General features: G+C 41.3%; 1 protein-coding gene across 1 annotated transcript in view; it reads left to right on the top strand.

Annotated features, from left to right (window-relative positions):
• NKAIN3 (sodium/potassium transporting ATPase interacting 3) overlaps positions 1-14,961 on the top strand; it is a 280,276-nt gene extending 265,315 nt beyond the window's left edge. The window contains exon 6 of the mRNA XM_068983424.1: positions 14,888-14,961. Coding sequence (XP_068839525.1) covers positions 14,888-14,961 — 74 coding nt within the window. The remainder of the gene's footprint in view (positions 1-14,887) is intronic.
• Positions 14,962-16,870: the final 1,909 nt, after the last annotated feature.

Below are 16,870 nucleotides of genomic sequence, written 5' to 3' on the forward strand. Positions count from 1 at the left end.
CTACACAGATGCCTGTCAACTCAAAAGAGACATGATCTCATCTCCCTACAGCCGGGGTCAGACAGGTTGGAGCTCCCAGGTTCTTATGGTTACCAAGAGTCCAAGCTGTGGAGCATGCCCTTCCCTGAGAAGGAAGACTGAAGGATCTGCCATCCAGATGGTACAGAATGGAAGATGAGAGATTTGGGAGCCAGAGGTGATTATGAGGGAACAACTGAAAAAAGAAAGTTCACATCCTCATGGCATCCTAAATGCAGTAAGAAAAAGAAAGGGGGGAATGCAAGGATTTTATGTCGATCCTGGGCAATAGTTTTTATTATTTATTCAATAATAATGCATTATTAGTGGGAGAATTTAGAAACCCAAGGGAGAGAGGAGCTAGCAGTATTCTGACATGGTCTCTTGTATCTCCATTTTAATTCTAAAGTCAGTAGCCCCATCCCAACTCATCTCCACCTTTCTCAGTCATCCAACTGAGCTGCTCAGCCAGCCCTACCACGGGTACGCCGAGCCCTCGTTTCTCTCCAGCCATCCCAGAGCTGCCCGGTGATCGGTCCCTGAGCAGCAGAGAAGCATGTGCCTTACCCACTGGCCCTGATGCTGCCCCACGAGGGCACGTGTGTGAGGGCCCCCTCTGCTTCTTCCTCTCATGCATTCCAAATCAACGGCGTCTCCTGGTCCGTGAAAACTGCAGCCTTAAAGCTCCCTACACTGCAACTTTGGAGTCCTTACTCTCATTTTAGGAATGAGGACATGAAGCCGAGACAGGTGATGTAATTGTGGCATCTTTGTCCTCCTCTGCTCTGCACTGACAGCCTGAGACTCTAAGATACAGAGAAGGCAAGGCAGCAGACGTGGCTTCCCGCAGGCTCCTCGGGTCTCTCTCCCATCAGAGCTGTCCATATTAATCCAAGATTTTCTTCTTGCTGACACAGAAGAGGGGGGCTTCACTCTGTCCTGGGGCTCTTGTGGCTCCTCTGTCCGTCCTTCCCACGTATTCAGGCAGCTGGTGTCATTCATGATTCTCTCTCTGCCTCCCTGGCCTTATCTCTTTTTCCCATCCCCATCCTAGTTTCTTCCTCTCCTTGGATCTTTTTCTTCAGCTTATGAATAAAGCTGTGCGTGCATGCTCAGTTGCTTCAGTCCTGTCTGACTCTTTGCCACTCTATGGACTGTAGCTTGCCATGCTCCTCTGTCCATAGGATTTCCCAGGCATGGATACTGGAGCGGGTTGTCATGCCCTCCTCCAGGGGATCTTCCCGGCCCAGGTATCAAACCCGTGTCTGCTCTTGCTGTCTTCTTTCTCGCCTCTCTTTTGTTTGCTCTTGCTCTCTGATTATAAGAAGAACACAAAGTCTAGATTAGAGTAAATGGCATACCCTCGGAACATCTTTCTTTGCTGAATACAGTTCAGTCAACTGCCAAGCTTGGACCTATGTGCTTGTGTCGGGGGCTTGCCAGCTATTTGCCATTTGTGTCTTCTTCTTCTGGCATACCGCTGGGTTGCATCTCCCAAATTCCCTGCAGTTGGGTATCCCATGACACTGAATTCCAGATCATGGAATGTGAGCAGAAGAGACACCCTCACTTCCAGGCATGGCCCCCAAATCCTCCCCTATGTGATTCTCCATGTTCTTCCCCTTTCTGCCTCTTGGTTACAGACCAGCTTTGGAAGTCACATGTTCAAAATGGTGGAGCCACCACGGTGAATAAATGTCGAAATAAATGTTGGAATTTATTTCTCCATTAAGTAAACATCTCAGATGATTTGAGTTTGCTGCATGTTAAGGGATTTTCTGGTGGCTCAGAAGGTAAAGAATCTGCCTGCAATGCAAGAGACCTGGGTTTGATCCACGGGGAGGGAAGATCCCCCGGAGGAGGGAATAGCAACCCACTCCAGTATTTTTGCCTGGAGAATTCCATGGACAGGGAAGCCTGGAGGGCTTTGATCGATGGTGTCACAAAGTGTCAGACACGACAGTGACTTTCACTTTCTTTCACTTTAAGGAATTTTCAACTAGGAAGCAGGAGCTCAATTCCAAGGCAATTCTCACTTTCCACTAATGGAGGTTCGGAGCTTTTTAAAATAGTTGGTGGAACAAGAGGCGATCTCATGACATATCCTTCCAATGTGACTAATTCAGCAGCCCACAGCATTGGGACTCAGATTATGTTAGATTTGAGTAGACACAAGACTTTACTCCTATCAAGAATCTCTTTCTGGTTGGCTTTATACTCACTAACCCTTTAAAACATTTTAATGTCTTCCCGTTTGACTCAGATGTTCTGTTGACATTCCGCTTAATTTCTTTCAACCGTATCTCCTGATGGTATTCTGTGTTATTTCTATATTTTAGGTAGGTTGCCAATTCTTGCAGTGCTCAACTAGATTTGGCATTTTCCAAAATCTCTTCTTGTTCTGTAGAAATTGATCTTTCCATGTCTGAAAGTATAGTCCAGATCCAGAATATTATTGTTTAATTTTAGGACTTAAACAAGTTTAAGTAGCTAATCCTTTATTCATTTGATTCATTAGTTCAAGAAACAGTTACTGAAGAACCGCTATGTATTAGACCCGCAAGGATACAGAGATGAATAAGCCTTGGTCCCTTTCTTAGGAGATCTCACGTCTAATAAGTGAGCCAGGTATGTAAATAATGATGGACGAGTGAAGCACAGATCATGGTCTGCATAAAGTGAATCAGATGCACTGAAAAAAATCAGCGGAAGCTAATTCTCTGTCAGAGCATCAAGCCTGGCTGCTCAGAGCATGAGAACATGGTCTATATGAAGAAAATTACAAGGAAGAGGACATTAAAACGCTGGCAAAAAGATATGTCAAACTACTGTGGGAAAACCATGGGGTACTCAGGAAGTGATGAGTATGGGGTGTGTTCAGTTCACTAAGTGAACAACAGGGTCAGTCTTTGAGGGACCTTGGATTCTGGCTTATACCTGTGTTAAGTCTAAGTCACTTTAGTGGTGTCTGACTCTGTGACCCCATAGACTGTTGCCTACCAGGTTCCTCTGTCCATGGGATTCTCCAGGCAAGTGAGTCCCAACCTATTTCATATCTTGGCACTTATAGAGAAAAGTCAAAATTTATGAGGCACACTGTGACAAATAAGTTACTTTTTCCCAGCAATAAATGAGCATCCCAGACCACTAGCTACCTCCAGTCTTGCTCAGCAAGCATGCGGACGTGAGCATGCCCCACCCCGTCCCCACCACCCACACACCAGGGAATTAGGGAATCAATATCCTGTCAGCTGTACCTACTCAGGTCTCAACAGCTGGGATGCTCTGATAGATGATGTGGAATCAATGAAAAGATTTAATCTTGGGAAGAATATGATCAGATTCAATTTTCTTTGAACAGTCATTCATAGAAAGAGAAAGGAATTTATAAAATGATCTCAGAAGAAATGGCATTTTGGGGATGGAGTCTGTCTTAGAAATTGGAAAACCAAAAGTAATAATAGAGGCTATTTTTAAAAGGAAAAAGAATATTCAAAGGGGAAATGTTCAAAAGTGTAGAAGCAGACAGGAAAAACTGAATTAGAGAGACTTCAGAGTCAACAAGTATTTGTCACTTGATTTATAGAGCAAAGTAAAACATTAGCTAGATTTAAATGAGTGATAAAAATATATTGGGGAAAAATTGAATAACTAAGAAAAATGCATTGTATAAGGGGGAAAAATGTACCTGTTTAGACAAATTCTTAGAGCTGTTTTTAGCCCTTACCTTTTTAGTTTAATATTTTTTCTCTGAGTCATTCCATTCTGCTTTATTGACCCCAAACAGATCCTAGAAATTCACTGTGCCATTGTTTAAGTATTATATACTCACGGAAAATTTTAAAGTGGAAAGAAACTCTGTGCTCTGATTATGGGAACATCTGCCTTCAGAAATGTGGACCCATAAGAAAAACAAAAGAGGAAATTCATCCAAATTAAAAAATGAAAAGGCAGCTCCAAAAATAGAAAAGGGAGGTGTTTTCAGAATTTTTAAAAATCTTGTTTCCTCTAGAATAAAATATTCCTCTGAATGAGCCTGATAGTAATGACGCAAAGGCCTTCAGCCACCCCTGATTCTGAGCATACAGTAATTGAAAACTTATAAAAACTTTGAAAGAAACTTCAGGAAAGCCAAATTGCAGTTGTTAATAGTAAGCAGCCATTCCACCCAATTACTGATGAAGATGAACCAAAGGGTTAGCAGTATATCTACAAAAGGAAAACAGTACAACTTATGTGGCTTTAAAAAACCTGAGTAACTTTAAAGGGAATGTGTGTGCGTGCATGCTCAGCCCTGTGTGACTCTTTGCGACCCCATGGACTGTAGCCCACCAGCTTCCTCTGTCCATGGAATTCTCTAAGCAAGAATACTTGGAGAGGATCGCCATTTCCTACTCCAGGGGCTCTTCCCGACCCAGGAGTTGAAGCCACATCTCCTGCATCTCCTGCATTGGCAAGCGGATTCTTTACCACTGTGCCACCTGGGAAGCACTTTAAAGGGAATAGAAAACAATTAAAAAAAAAAAAAGAAGAAGGGATATATGTAAGCATATAGCTGATTCACTTTCCTGCACAGCAGAAACAAACAACATTGTGAGGCAATGCTATGCCAACAAAAACTAATTTTATAAAAGCAATCATACTATTAAAGATGAAAATTAAAAAGGAAAAAGAAAAGATCCTAGGTCCTTTCTTCATGAATATGAGAAAATGAAAACTAAAAAGTGTATGTGTGCTTTAAGGAAGAAGGCTGTGGGAGCCGGGATGTCCTAGGCATTTTTATAAAGATGATACTACTCTAGCAGTCAAGAGTGAGAGAAGAAATTACAGCAACAGATGCTTTATTATCAAAGCACCTTGTAGGGACACTATAACCAGGTTCCCCTCACACAAGAATCAAGACAAAATGCTAGAGACTGTCCATGGTATCCTTACAGAAAAACTGTATAGATTTATAGAATACAAAATAGAATTTTGTATTTTCTATTCACATAGTGTCATAGAATAAGTGTACCCATGCACCTAAAGGAATAACACTGAAAGCATTGGGGAAATGTCACTCTGCGCACTTTGCACAAAGGGGATGTATTACGTACAAAGAATCCCATAGAGTGACTTGAAATACCAAGAAAAAAGAGAGTGATTTACCCTCAGTGTCTGTGCTACTGTGAGGAAAAAGGACTAGAGAATAAAAGCAATGCCAGTTAAAAGCTTTAAAAAAAAAAAAAGGCTCAAGAGTGCATGCTAAGTCACTTCAGTCATGTCCAACTCTACAACCCTATGGATTGTAGCCCACCAGCCTCCTCTGTCCAGTGGAGTCTCCAGGCAAGAATACTGGGGTGGGTTGTCATGCCCTCCTCCAGAGGCTCTTCCCAACCCAGGGAGCAAACCCACCCCTCTTAGTCTCCTACATTGGCAGATGTGGCAGGTGAGTTCTTTACCACTGCTGCTGCTGCTGCTAGGTCACTTCAGTTGTGTCCAACTCTGCAGCCCCATAGATGGCAGCTCACCAGGCTCCCCCGTCCCTGGGAGTCTCCAGGCAAGAACACTGGATTGGGTTGCCATTTCCTTTTCCAATGCATGAAAGTGAAAAGTGAAAGTGAAGTCGCTCAGTTGTGTCCGACTCTTCGAGACCCCATGGACTGCAGCCTACAAGACTCCTCCGTCCATGGGATTTCCCAGGTAACAGTACTGGAGTGGGGTGCCATTGCCTTCTCCATCTTTACCACTAGCACCAACCAAATCAAGTGTCTCGTTAGCAAGAATTCAATGTAAAGCTTATCATTACAATAACAGAATTTTAGGATGTAATTCAAATACTACACAGTTGTGAAAACAACGCCCCCACCAAAAAAAAAAAAAAAAAACTGTTTACTTTTAATAGTTGCAAAATTTTGTATGGCTATAAAATGAGCATCTAATTAATAATCTGCCATTATTAAAGTCTAGCTCAATCAAATGGCTTCCCTGATGACTCAGCGATAAAGAATCCTCCTGCCAAGGCCTGCCTAATGCAAGAGATGTGAGTTCTGTCCCTGAATTGGGAAGATCGCCTGGAGAAGGAAATGGCAACCCACTCCAATATTCTCTCCCGGGAAATCCCATGGACAAAGGAGCCTGGCAGGCTACAGTCCACGGGGTCACAAAGAGTCAGACACAACTCAGCAACTAAACAACAACAAACAACAATCAAATGTAACAGAGTATGATATGACAAATATTGTGGGTATCATCTTTAAAAATAAAAAATGTGCCTTCCTTATTTTGGCAAAATCAGATTTAGCATTTGAAGCTTATCTTTAGAATAACGGTGGGCTTCCTTGGTGGCTCAGATGGTAAAGAATCTGCGTGCAATGCTGGAAACCCAGGTTCGACCCCTGGGTTGGGAAGATCCCCTGGAGAAGGAAACGGTAACCCACTCCAGTATTCTTGCCTGGAGAATCCCATGGACAAAGGAATCTGGCTGCAGTCCATGGGATCGCCAAGATTCAGACACGACTGAGCTAGTGACACTTTAGAATAATGGCAGTTATCTTCTACCAACATGAGCAAACATAAATACATTGCAGATATTGATGAACAAGTCTTAAACATAAAATGAAATATTTATTGGAAGGGTACCTCTTAATAAAATGGACAGGGTGGTTTTGTTTCAATTAGTTCATGTATTCATAGATGAACATTGGTTATTGCTAGAATATAATAGGTACCTGAGGTACTTTTTACCTCATTTCAATATAAGAATGGGAGGAAATTTGTTACAGTAATGTCACTCAACTGTTTTAATTCCTTCTCTTCCTAAATAGTTTTGAGAGCTTACCTTGTACCAGGCACTGTTCTAAATTCTGGGGAGATAGCAGTGAACAAAACCAGACAAGGTCAGATAAAAATTTTTATCTCATAGAACTTAAATTATAGTGAAGGAGTTAGATATCAATTTTTTTTAACAAAATATATAGTGCTTGTGTGCATGCTCAGTCATGTCCAACTCTGCCATCCCATGGACTATAGCCTGCTAGGCTCATCTGTCCATGGGATTTCCAGGCGAGAATACTGGAGTAGGTTGCCATTTCCTTCTCCAGATGATCTTCCCAACCCAGGGATCGAAACTGCATCTCTTGGGTCTGCTTGCATTGGCAGGCAGATTCTTTACCACTAAGCCACCTGGAAAGCCCAAAATATACAGTACCATATGGTAAACAGTGATAAACACAAAAGAGGAGACATAACGGAGGAAAGGAGATAGGATAAGTGGGAATTATAAAGTGGCTGCAGTGCATGTCAAAAGTATATATGCTCCATTATCAAAAATCATTTTTTAGGGAAGGATAAATTAACAGTTTGGGATTAAAATATACACACTAATATGTATGAAATAGATGACCAACAAGGATGTACTGTATATCACAGAGCACTATACTCAATGTCTTATAATAACCTATATTGGAAAAGATTATAAAAAGACATCAGTTCAGTTCAGTTCAGTCGCTCAGTCATGTCTATATATAAATATATGTGTATAACTGAAACACTTTGCTGCACACCTGAAACTAACAGGACATTGTAAATTAACTATAATTCAATAAAAATTGTTAGATTATTTTAAAGTACTACAAGTGATAAATCAACTATGTCCTCCTTCCATTATTTTGGAAGCTACCTACCTTGTCATTAGTAGCTGTTACTTTATCATCCCTCATAAGAAATTAAAACTTTGCTTTGGTTTAGTGCCCTGGAGCCTTTTACCCTGGGAAGTGCAATAAGATGAGTGCCTCTCCAGATGGTTGAGATAAATGCCTTCAGTCAAGCAGAAAGTAGATAGCTGTGGAAGAGAATGAGTGAACCCAGAACCAGAATGGCCACAGGTACCTTCTCAGGACACACACGTTTTGGAATAACACTTTTGGAATTGGCTACCTTAAATCGACTTCCTGGGTGGCTAAGATGGTAAAGAATCTGCCTGCAATGCAGGAGACACAGGTTCAATCCCTGGGTTGGGAAGGTCCCCTGGAGAAGGGCATGGCAACCCACTCCAATATTCTTGCTTGGAGAATTCTATGGACAGAGGAGCCTGGTGGGCTACAGGCCATGGGTTCGCAAAGAGTTGGACATGACTGAGCAACTAACACTTCCACCTCCACCTTAAATTACACACCATTTGGGAAGTCCTCACATCCCCTGGGGGATGCACTCCCCAGCTGAAGACAGCTGGCCTCTTATTGCCTCCCCACCCGGACCCCGCAAGAGGAGGAGGGACTGGAACCCCCAGACAGATGTGTGGTTTCTTCCAGACCCTCCAGACTCTCCCAGTGACACCTCTCGGTGTTTCCCAGGCCACAGAGCCATCCGAGTCATTGCGCAGTATCAGCTTTCCACATCAGTGCCTTTGCCTGAGGGGGACCAGATGAAGTGAGATGGATCCACTTTGCATGGCTGATAGCAGGCAAAAAGAGGTAAATGTGCTGGAAGACGGACCTGGCCAAGGCCACCTCTAGGGTGGCAGACTCTGCCCCTCCAGTGAGGCTGACTTCTCCCTGAGCATCTCAGGGGTCCCATGCGAGAAGCTTCCCTTCTTCAGTTCCCAGTGCTTTCTGAAAGGTGGAGGGGATGGTAAATTTCCTATATTATAAAGAGAACAATCATGAACATTAATAAAGCTTGCCCATGGGCTGTCATCTACCAGTTTGAACAGCTCTTAACATTCCTAAAGTTATTTCCAGCAGGCAGTTGCACAGCCCCAACCACCTCCTCTGGGGGTCAGCAGTGTTTCAGGGCACAGTCAAGTTCACCAGGTCCAGCAGACCCATGGGGGCACCATGCCTGGACCCACTCTGTGTGATGTGAGCTGCCCCCCCATGGTCTGCGATTTGGCTCAGCGGGTCGTGCCCCCTGAAAGCTCAGATTCTTCAGACAGGAAGAGGCACCAGATCAGCGATGCTGTGGGCCAGCTCGTTCCCTAGTAACGCAGGCAGAGTTCAGTTGCCAGCTCCCTCAGAAACCACCACTCTCTCCTAAAAGCCTTCATTACCTACGGGGGTCTGCAAAATCCTCCCTGTGGTCTGTTAAGGTTCTCACTGCATGAACTCAGTGGATGTCGAGCATCTGCCCTGGCTTTTCTCTTATGAATTCCTATCACAGAATGAGTAAATCACAATGTAACGGCCCCCATATTTGAGTTCTTTAGAAGCCTGAGCAGTGCTCCCTTAAGCAGTATTGCTGGCGACCTATAAAATAAATGCTTATTAGAATAGTCTCATAACGACATAGCGGGAACAATGATAGAGCAAGAAGCAGGCTCAGAGTAAATATGTTAATTGATCCTCATCCTCCCAAGTCTTTTCATTTCTCTGAGCTAAATGCAATGGTAGAGTGTCCCCGTGTTTCCCAGTCAGAGACAAGGCAGTGTGCAACCGAGCTGGATCAGAAAAAAATGCCTGCATTCTGGTTCATTCTCTGCTGTGTGTGTGCGTGCGCACTTAGTCGTGTCCAACTGTTTGTGACCCCATGAACTGTAACCCACCAGACTCCTCTGTCCATGGGGATTCTCCAGGCAAGAATACTGGCGTGAATTGTCATGCCCTCCTCCAGGGGATCTTCCCAACCCAGGGATCGAACCCACATGTCTTGTATCTCCTGCATCGTCAGGCGAGTTCTTTACCAGCTGAGCCACCAGGGTGAATCTAGTTAAACCTGGGACACAAATGATAGCTTGAGTACACACTGAAAATGGCCTGTCTTGCTTTAGGTGTCAGTTGGGATTGCAGTGTCTGGATGAAGCCCTGAGTAGGTAATACTGACTTATCTATTGGAAACCTCACTGATGACCAAAAGTTCCCTGTAGTCAAACAGAAGACTCACTTGTGAATCTCTTACAAGTGGAAAAGTGAGAAAAAAAGAAAAGTGAAAGTATTAGTCGTGCCTTACTCTTGCGACCCCATGGACTGTAACCCACCAGGTTCCTCTCTGTCCGTGGAATTTTCCAGGCAAGAATACTGGAGTGGGTAGCCATTCGCTTCTCCAGGGGATCTTCCTGACCCAGGGATGGAACCCTGTTATCCAGCTTTACAGATGGATTCTTTACCGTCTGAGCCACCAGGGAAGCCCAACAAGTGGAAAACAAGTCTGTGTTTGTACAGTAAGATGATGCTATAAATCCAAAGTGGCTTTGGAGTTCCTCCAGGTCAGTGAGAGCCCCTGTCTGGGATCTACCATGGGGAAAGTGAATAACCACAAAGATATTCCATTGCAAGTAACATAATTTGTTCTAAGAAGTCACTTGGCTCTGTGCTTGGAAGTTGGCACAGGAAATACATTTGAAAGGACTTTGAACAATGGGTTTTCCAGGCTGTGGGCTCTCCCCAAGGGATCTTTTATAGTAACACCTCAGTTTCCGAGAATGGGTGAAGAGGGCAATGTTCTCTGTAACCGGCTTTTCTGCACCATTGATGCCAGCTCTTAATTGTGCTGATTTTTCTGTTCTACATTTTAAGACTTTAATAACCAGAGAATTCAAGTCAATTATCCTGCAGGTCATTCAGCAAGTTGTGCACACCCCTCTACCTTCTGTCTTCCTCATCTCCTCCCAGGCCACTCTTCTGCCAAAGATCCTTAGATGGTGTTCTTCCTGTGATTGCTTCAGATTTCATGATGTTTTGTTTCTAATTTTCCTTTTCTAATATTTCTGAAAACCCATCTATGCCTCTTCTGCTACTTCTCAGGTTTCATTACAATTCATCTCCTTATTTCTACTGGAGCAACTCCTTAATTCAGCAGCTTCTGTTCTCCCATCTTTCTCATTACAGTGACTTTTAGAATGCACAGTCACTTCACTTTCTTAACAGTGTGATACAACTACCACTCTGAAAGCTTAAAAAGCTGAAGGTATTTCCTACTGAGTTGTTTTCAAGTATTTCGTTGGGTCAAAGAACAACTTCATTTTTTAAAGCATTATTTTTTAAAACTTTAAAATCTATAAACACTTCAGTTTACCTCTTTACTTAAACTGTATTCCTACTCTGGCAAATGGGAAGTGTCAGTGTGTGCTTAAAAAACTATTTTTCTAATATGGAAATATCAGGTTTCTGTTGACAAAAACAACATTGTTCTGTTCTACTCATAAAAGATTCTTGATGTTTTCAGTTTCTTAATTACCTACTTTTTCCACCTTTTGGATATGATGAATAATGCTATTTTCAAAAATGATTCAAAATCATCTTTTGAATCTTTTAGTAAATGGCAATAAGTGAAAGCTTACAAAAAAGGAAAACATGGAAATTTATGCTCACAAAACAAGCAAACTAGACAAACTAAATATTGAGAATTTAAAAATTTGTGTACAAATTTTTATGTGGATGTATGTTTCCATTTCTCTTGGGTGTATACCTAGGAGTAAGAATCCACCTGCTAATGCAGGAGATGCAGGAGACATGGGTTCGATCCCTAGGTCAGGAAGATCCCCTGGAGGAGGGCATGGCAACCCACTCTAGCATTCTTGCCTGGAGAATCCCCATGGACAGAGGAGCCTGGTAGGCTACAGTCCATGGGGTCCCAAGGAGTCAGACATGAGTGAGCATGCAATCACGCATGGTAACTCTGTACTTCCTCTTTTAAGAACCACCTGTCTTGCACCATTTTACATTACCACCAGCGGTGCATGAGGGTTCCAATTTCTCCATATCTTTACCAACATTTATTATCTGATTTTTATAGCCATTTTGGTGAGTATAAAGTAGTATCTCATTGTGGTTTTGGTTTGCATTTCCCTGCAAATATTTTTGTAATGCAATTGATGTTGAAAACAAGCAAACAAAACAAAGGCTTCGGGATGACAGAATACGTTTTCTCTCTTGGCTTCTCTTCATTAATCAGTTAGGGTCATTTCTGTCTTTAAAGAACTACTTCGTAAATTAATCCAAGTGACTGTGAGCATTTTATAAATGAGTCTTCCGCATTTTAGCTGCACTGCATTCAAGATCAGTTGAAGAACTTAAGTCAAACTATTCAACAAATGAAGCACCCCCAAAATCATCTTTTGAATCTTTAGTAGATGGCAATAAGTGAAAGCTTACAAAAAAAGGAAAACATAGAAATTTATGCTCACAAAACAAGCAAACTGGACAAATTAAATATTGAGAGTTCAAACGTTATATGAAATTTAATTTTCAGTTTCATAGTTTCCTTTTGAAATCTCTTGACTTGAGAAAAGACTCTTTTGACAGAACTGCATTTTATTTGACAAATTTATATTCTACACCAAAATGAAAAAAGTTAATTTGTGAGAAGGTCTAAAAAGTATCATAAATAAATGCAAGTTATTTTGTGTCCTGTAAAATTCTTGGCACAGAAAAATGTGCTAAATGGAGGTAAAATTGCAGTGCTTGGGAAAGTATTTGGGCTAAACTATATGACACCTGTCCTTTCTGTAGCAAATTTGCTTGGCATTTATCAGCATGAGTTTGAGCAAGCTCTGGAAGTTGGTGATGGACAGGGAAGCCTAGCATGCTGCAGTCCATGGGGTTGCAGTCGGATATGACTGAGCGACTGAACTGAACTGATATGGAAAATATTTTCATAGTTAAAAATACTATGATTTACAGAGGCAATCAAGATATCAGCAATTTCAAGTTTACTAATCATAAAAAGAAATGTTGAATAAGATTGTAAATAAATTTATAAAAATAATAAAACTATATTGAAAAGATATGTGTATATTTTCCCCCAAAAGATCAGTGATGTGGTATTTTACAGATAGACATGGACCATGGAGCAGATTCATGGCAGTACATGAATTTATACCAAAAATAATCATTATATTAATGTTATATTTTAATGTTCAAATGAGTATAAAGGTTTCTTTTTATTCTGCTTTAATAAATATGTATATTGATTTTCATATTCATTTTTATAAATAATTTTATTTTGAAATAACTTTTTAATTGAATAATTTTATTCATAAATGTACATTTTTTAAATTTTGATTCTTTTAACACACCCTTCAACTTCCAAAGGTGCCTCTGTAAGTCATAGTATCTCTAACTATGAAAATATTTTCCATATCAGTTCAGTAAATTATAGTACTACCCAACTTTTTTTTAGGACCATTCAATTTTTAATCAATAATGTTAATTGATCAGGTGATTTTTCCTTCTAAATTTTCACCCATTGGTCAACAAGGTCAGGGGTTGGATATTTGATTAAATATCTAATCTAATAAAAACTTAATCTAATCTGACTAAGTGACCCCTTTAGACACTGGTAGTTCTCTCTGACAAGACTCCTTTTTTAATAGAAGAATTTTTTAAGTATTTTATTTATTTATTTATTTTTGGCTGCACTGGGTCTTCTTGCTGCCCAAGGGCTTCTCATCCCAGGGCTTCTCTTGTTGTGCCTTACAGGCTTAGTTGCCCCAAGGCATCCTGGGAGGCTTCCCTGGTGGCTCAGAGGTCAAAGCGTCTGCCCGAAATCCAGGAGACCCTGGTTCGATTCCTGGGTTGGGAAGATCCCCTGGAGAAGGAAATGGCAACCCACTCCAGTATTCTTGCCTGGAGAATCCCTTGGAGGAAGGAGCCTGGTAGGCTACAGTCCACGGGGTCGCAAAGATTCGGACACGACTGAGCGACTTCACTTTCACTTTCCCTTTCCTTTTCCCTAAGGAAAGATCAAACCTGTGTCTCCTGCACTGGCAGGTGGATTTTTAACCACTGGACAACCAGGGAAGTCCTGGGAAAATCGTTTTAGTGTCTCAGACTGACTCTTCTCTCACTACTTCTCTCCTTAAGATTGTGTCCAGGTGACTTATGTGCCTTGGTAGGAAAAGGATGGGCTTTTCTTGGCCCCTCTGAACTTCTAGGCTAATTCATCTTTCTCAAAATCACAGTTTACTAGCATGCCTGTCTTGAGTGGAGAATATGATAAAATATTCACATCTTGTGTACCTAAACACACACACATACCAAGCTCATGGTGTTCATATACACCCAGATACTTATTAGAGTACTATAATATAACCAGAGCTTGCTATAACCTAATTAATAGCTTTAATGGACTACAGCAGGAAAAAAAAAAACAAAAAAACAGGAGAAATAAGCTAAGATTAACCATGGACATTAGGTTTGCAAAAGAAAGACTGAGGTTTTTATCAAAGTGGAAACAGATTAGAAAGAATATTAACAAAATTAGTGAGTCTATGCAGTATGAGGCAAGTACCACACGACCAGAGAGAAGTTGAAACTTTCTCTGCAAAATGCAGGTGCTTATTTGTCAGGAATGGCTTGAAGACAGAGGGCAAGGACATATATTTTGTGACTTCTCAAAGGTCTTTCTAATAATGCAATAAATATTCTTAAGGAAAAAAAAATGGTTTCTGGCAACAAGAAGAAAAGGTATATCTTTTGATATATGAGGGGGAAGGGCATATTTGTATGCCTAAGGACAAGCACATTATTTAAAATCTAATACTATTTAGTATACTTCACTTTTTACTAAAGCCAGTAACAAGTGTGATTTTTCAGTCCCTAAGATCCCAAGTTCTGTGTGTGTTTCTTCAAATTTCCCCATTTTTTTCAGGTGCTCTGTGACAACCTAGAGGGGTGGAATGGGGTGGGAGGTGGGAGGGAGGTTCAAGAGGGAGGGGACCTGTGTACACCTGTGGCTGATCCATGCTGATGTACAATTATCCTCCATTAAAAATTTTTTTTAAATTTCCCCATTTTTTGACCACTGATAATATTTTGAACAGTCTTTATATTAAATACACATTCTTCCATTGTGTGATAAATATTTTTGTTAGCTTTTCATGTGTTCTTTGTAAATCATCTACTGTTATGTGAATTTGCACACTTACTCACATTGGGCTATGTTGTATTTGCAGTTGATTTCATAGGTGGACTTGATGCACACTCCTACTGCCAGGATCATGTTACGTTAAAGCCTGTTCATCTGTAAGTAAAGGTGTGATGAGATGGAAAATATTAATCCTTCTAACTTGGCCAAAACTAACCAAACCTGAGATAATTTGGGCCTACCACTACTAATCATTGGTTTAATTTTCCACTCATATTTGAAACACACCTTTCACATGTAACCCAACATTATCATTATTATTGTTCATTCCAAAAAGGATTTCAAGTAGTACAATGATTTAAGTTTCTTAAATGATAGTTTTGCTTTATTTTTCTTGTTGTTAGATTGCCAAATTTGGGGGAGAAAGGACGATTTAGTGTATAAAACAGAGGCTTAATATGTGTCTTGGGGGAGCACAGGAGAGGGAAAAGAGAAGAAAGACTAGGTTAGGATCCAGGCTCTAACTGTGTGGTCCCAGGGGCCTTCTTTTATGTCTCTGAGAATAGACTTGGTTCTGTCACCTGGGTGGAGGAGGGAGGATGGATTAAATGGAATACGGTATAAAGAGCATCTCTAAAGCTGCTTATGACTGTGCCTAGTACTCAAAAGAAAAAAAAAGTATTAGTCACTCAGTCATGTCCAACTGTTTGCAACCCCATGAACGGTAGCTTGCCAGGCTCCTCTGTCCTTGGAATTTTCCAGGCAAGAATACTGGAGTGGGTAGTATTTATTCCAGCAGAGTGAGCTAAAGGAAACACAGGCCCATGTGCTACTGGAATGGGTAGCCATGTCTTCCTCCAGGGGACCTTCCTGACCCAGGGATAGAACCCAGGTCTCCTGCACTGCAGGCAGATGCTTTACCATCTGAGCCACCAGAGAAGTCCACCTGGTACTCAAATGTTTGTCTAATCAGAAGAAGGTCAACAACTACAGTGAAAACACCTCAAACTGGACAGATTTCAGTTGAGTGTAAGGAAGGAGTCACAGTCACTTGATTGATAAAATACTAAAAAAACAAGAAAATAGATACCATGACTGCATTCCTAGAAAACTCTAAGCAGCAAATAGACAGCTGTATAAAGCAGTGGCTACTTTGTACAATTTGCATTATTATCTCACTTCACCCTCATGAAAATAATGTACTAATAGTCCACTTTATAAATAAGAAACCTGAGATTCATAGATGATAAACAGTCTTCCCAAAGTCTCTCAAGTAGTAAGGGGTGGAGCTGGGGTCTTTCTTGGGTGCGACACTCTCACCAGTACATTGTAGACTTGCTCAGATGACCTTCCTGTTCTTTCAGGCGAATGCTCTGTAATTTTGTGATGACAGGGGAAATTGGTAACACAATCACTAGTATAAGAAATATGTATGAAAGCATTCTCCAGCTGCCTCTGCCCAAATCTGCAATTCCTCCCCCAGCTTCTTTGGGGACAGAAGCCTCTAGAAGGCTGTATTGGCTCCTCCACCTCCCCATGTGGAATTAACTTTATTCCAGGAGAGTGAGCTAAAGGAAACACAGGCTCACATGCTACACAAATCAGCACAGTGCCTATCACGTGATAGATGTTTAAATATATGTTGGTTTCTTAAAGCAAATCCAATTTGGAAAAGCATTCACCCCACGTCACATTCCAGAACCAAGCAACCACCACCTCATTACTTATGCTACTGAGTGCTCATGAATGATCTACCCCAGAAGTGGGTATCTGGGCATGTGGGGAACTTGGCAGGTATTGTGCAGTAACAAAGGTGACCAGAGCATCGGAAGAGAAAAGAACTGAAACAATGCCAGGCAGTGACTTGGACCACCTTGTTATGTGAAAAGAGGATGATGAATGATTTCTTTCATCCCCATTCTGAAGAATAACTCGGCAGAGAGATTGCAGTATGAAAGATGTTGGTCGGATATAAGAAAGATCGTTTTATTAGGGGAAGTTATTAAACACAGCAGTTGATTACTGATGATAATGGAATCTCCTTTCTTGAATGACACTCGCTCATCCATGT

The sequence above is a fragment of the Capricornis sumatraensis genome, chromosome 11 (genome assembly GCF_032405125.1).
Source record: "Capricornis sumatraensis isolate serow.1 chromosome 11, serow.2, whole genome shotgun sequence".
Classification (NCBI taxonomy): domain Eukaryota; kingdom Metazoa; phylum Chordata; class Mammalia; order Artiodactyla; family Bovidae; genus Capricornis; species Capricornis sumatraensis.